The sequence below is a fragment of the Acyrthosiphon pisum genome, chromosome A2, assembly GCF_005508785.2.
Source record: "Acyrthosiphon pisum isolate AL4f chromosome A2, pea_aphid_22Mar2018_4r6ur, whole genome shotgun sequence".
Classification (NCBI taxonomy): domain Eukaryota; kingdom Metazoa; phylum Arthropoda; class Insecta; order Hemiptera; family Aphididae; genus Acyrthosiphon; species Acyrthosiphon pisum.
The window spans coordinates 56203934-56207297 of NC_042495.1; the positions used below are offsets into that span (position 1 = coordinate 56203934).

General features: G+C 29.2%; 1 protein-coding gene across 2 annotated transcripts in view; it reads left to right on the forward strand.

Annotated features, from left to right (window-relative positions):
* Positions 1-310: 310 nt before the first annotated feature.
* Positions 311-3364, forward strand: part of LOC100164364 (uncharacterized protein PFB0315w) — a 10036-nt gene continuing 6982 nt past the window's right edge. The window contains exons 1-4 of one of the 2 annotated variants that reach the window (XM_008190666.3): positions 311-1087; positions 1239-1442; positions 1501-1561; positions 1709-1767. In XM_008190666.3, coding sequence (XP_008188888.1) covers positions 1423-1442; positions 1501-1561; positions 1709-1767 — 140 coding nt within the window. In that variant the 5' untranslated portion in view covers positions 311-1087; positions 1239-1422. The remainder of the gene's footprint in view (positions 1088-1238; positions 1443-1500; positions 1562-1708; positions 1768-3364) is intronic. The other variant, XM_008190675.3, reaches the window with a different exon arrangement.

Below are 3364 nucleotides of genomic sequence, written 5' to 3' on the forward strand. Positions count from 1 at the left end.
AAACTTAAAAAATTATAAGGATAAAAAATATTTAAAAATATAATTTTTTAATAAAAACGTAGTTTTATAAGCGACTTGGAAGTATGTAAAAAAATATTTTTAAAATAGTTTATACTTTTTGAAATAATGAGTGTTGTTTGATAAAAGAATCACCTGGTATACAATAATTATACATATATTTATTTGTGATAAGACCTCTATAACCTCAAAAAATGTTCATGTTCGTTCCAGTAAATGGCCTATCCATTCTTTAATATCTATGATCGCATCAGCTCTATCACAATCACGGCCGTCAAGTGATAACAGAGCATGTGACCACGTGAGGTTGTCCAATGTCGAAGTCCGATTGTACAAAGACGAGTAGTGACAAGTGAGTACTGACTTCCGAGTAGATTTTAGACGAGGAAGACGCGGTACATTATAATAAAATATATTTTTTAGTTATAAATAATAAATTCGAGAGCGGTGTGACTGTGTGAGACAAGTCGTCGTCGATAAACAGTAAAAACGTCGACATCGCTGATATCGTTGTGGCAAACGGCTTAGCGTAAACGGTAAACGCACTTACGTACGGTATACGTCGTACGCACACGCGCGCGCTCGTCACGTTTTTATTGATGTTTTTTATTTTGTGTTGTCGTTTTACATAGTTAAAATTACAATAGAATAATATAATAACGCTGATCCGGTCGGTGTGTTATTAATAATAATAGTTCCTAAACAACAAACGACGTCAGCCCGACTCAGCGGTGGATTATTTTTTCTCGGATAAGTGCGCGATCCGTTTTCCTTTGAACGGGACTTCGTCAAATACGTCGTCGTTCGCCGTTTTCCAGCTGCTACTCCAATAACTACCATAGTACCGCCGTCATTGCCACTGTTGCTAATATATTCTATTAATCAACTACTTGGTACTCGCACTAGTCAGTTGCCACCTAGTACTACAACACAACCGTCTACTATAAAACTGCTATATAGTTGCCACTATTACTACTACTACTATTTTTACCACTATTATAGTGTAGTGTACTACCTATTGCTCCTACTTCTGAGGGGCGCTGTACGTTTTTCAAGTCTTTTAGGTTAGGTAAGTCTGTCGTTTTAAAATAGTAGCTACAACCGCTGAAAGAAAATGTCAATACCAGTTGCTAATACTTGTTTTTCACCACCTTGCATGGTTTTTGATCCATACTATTTTCAAACCATTTTTATTTTTTTGTTATTTTTTTTGTTTTTAGGTAAATTATCCTTGCTAGGTACGATGTTTGAGTATTTCTTGTACTTGTAGTTGTTTTTGTTGTGCCGTAATAGATTTATTTAGGTACCTATAATATTTTATACATAAACACTATTACGCATAGATACTAATAAAGACAACACTTTGCAAGTTTTACCAAACCGCTTAGTTTTAAATTGGCAGTTATGTATTCAGACGTGATAGAGTGAGTCAGATTTTTTGTTAATTTTTTTGTCCAGATTTATATTTATTTTATTTTGTAGGTCACCAGCAAAGGATTGTTTCTCTTTCAATGATCAGTCTACACCTTATGACATGGCCGAGGTACAAATAATTTTTTTAGTTTTTTTTTTTTTTTTTTTGAAAGGAACAGATTGTATATACCTTATAAAAATAAAAAAAAAAGTTTTTTTTTCACATCACTGAAAAATGAAAGATATTGTTTAACATTAAACTTTTTATTTGTTTTAGGTGAATGAGATTAGTAATCAAGCCAATTTGGATTATATTTTTGATTCATATTATTCGTCGTAAGTTATTTTATGGTTATTCAATATATATTTAATTATGTGCACTATACTTACTTATTTTTGTGGGACGCTTGTATGCTTATGATTAAGAAACAGTATTTATTCTATTATACAAGAATAATTACGCCTCATGTAAGAATAAATAAGATGGTATATGAGACTAGTATGAATTGAATTTTTAAATTTGCAAATCACCTATACATATATATATATCTGATATCATTGAGTTAGGTAGTTAGATCAAATATTCTTAGTAGAGTTTGTGAAAAATTGATAACATTTTTAATATAAATATATTAAAATATGTAATGATTATAATTTATATTGACCTTTTCTAATTTAATTTAACTTATCTTGAACATTTTTTCAAGGTTATATTATATTATATTTTAATAACACTTCAAAGTGTAAAATATTTTATGAACACAACAATAAGAGTCAATGATAACTTACATATAAAATTATTTGTTAAGTTTTTTATGATAAGATAATAGATAGGGTTTCACTTAGTAAAATGTAGGATCTTGTTTTTTATTTCAATCATATTGATAAAGCATATTAAATTCCATTACCTACATTTTAATATCAAATAAACAATAAAAAATATACATTTAAAATATGATTTTAATTGATTGTTGATTAAAAGTCATATAAACAAAGTGCCTGAATTGTCTTTTTAATTTACAAATTTATTTTGTACCTATATGATTGTTAAAAATATATTTTATTATTTTAATCATTATTTGTTGATTTCTTGTATATCAATGTAATATAATATGATATAATTATTACTATAATATAGCAACGTTATCTAGTTAAAAAACCATACTCGGCGGCCCATTTGTAAGTAGGTATACAGATAGTAGACTCGATGGTAGGGTGGTTATTTGTCTGATTGGCGCTTTTCAAAATTGGTTCCTTGTCGATTACGGTTCTTAACTTGTATAGAGTATATTTTGATAAAATCTAGACTTGGCTTATATATTTATAAAACTGTTATTAATTAATTTATAATTTATTCGTAGACACTAGTTATTAATCATTTAATGAATATAGTATATAACAGATAACCATGCAAGTAATTGCATATTTGCCTATTATTTTTAAATATTTATTTTTAGTATAAAATATATAATACCTATTCATTGTAAATTGATGGAATTTTTGAGTTTTTTTTTTTAAATGTCGAGAGTTAAATGTTTCTATCAATTGAGGTGTCAATAGCATTCACCCATGGGGATTGAGGGGCTTTCTTATTGGTGTCCTTGAAGTAATTGGTGTATTCTTTCGAGTTAAGAGTAAAGTTAAGTGATGATAATGGTACTAGCAAGTCTTAATACCTGATTTAATGAGAATTTAAGTCTTCTTATATTAAGTGGAGGAATGTCAGTTAGATTGTGGGAATTGAAATTTAGCGTTAAGAGGACGTCGTACCCGCATGTGTTGTCTCCGTCTTACAAACGTACGACCTAGCAAATTTTCGTTAGCTAGTTTCAATAGGGTGCTGTTATTTTTGATTTTAGAGTGAATTGACCTATAATCAAACTTTTAGGTAACAACATAATCTGTGCCCTCTCGTTGGTTTTTTACGATATTT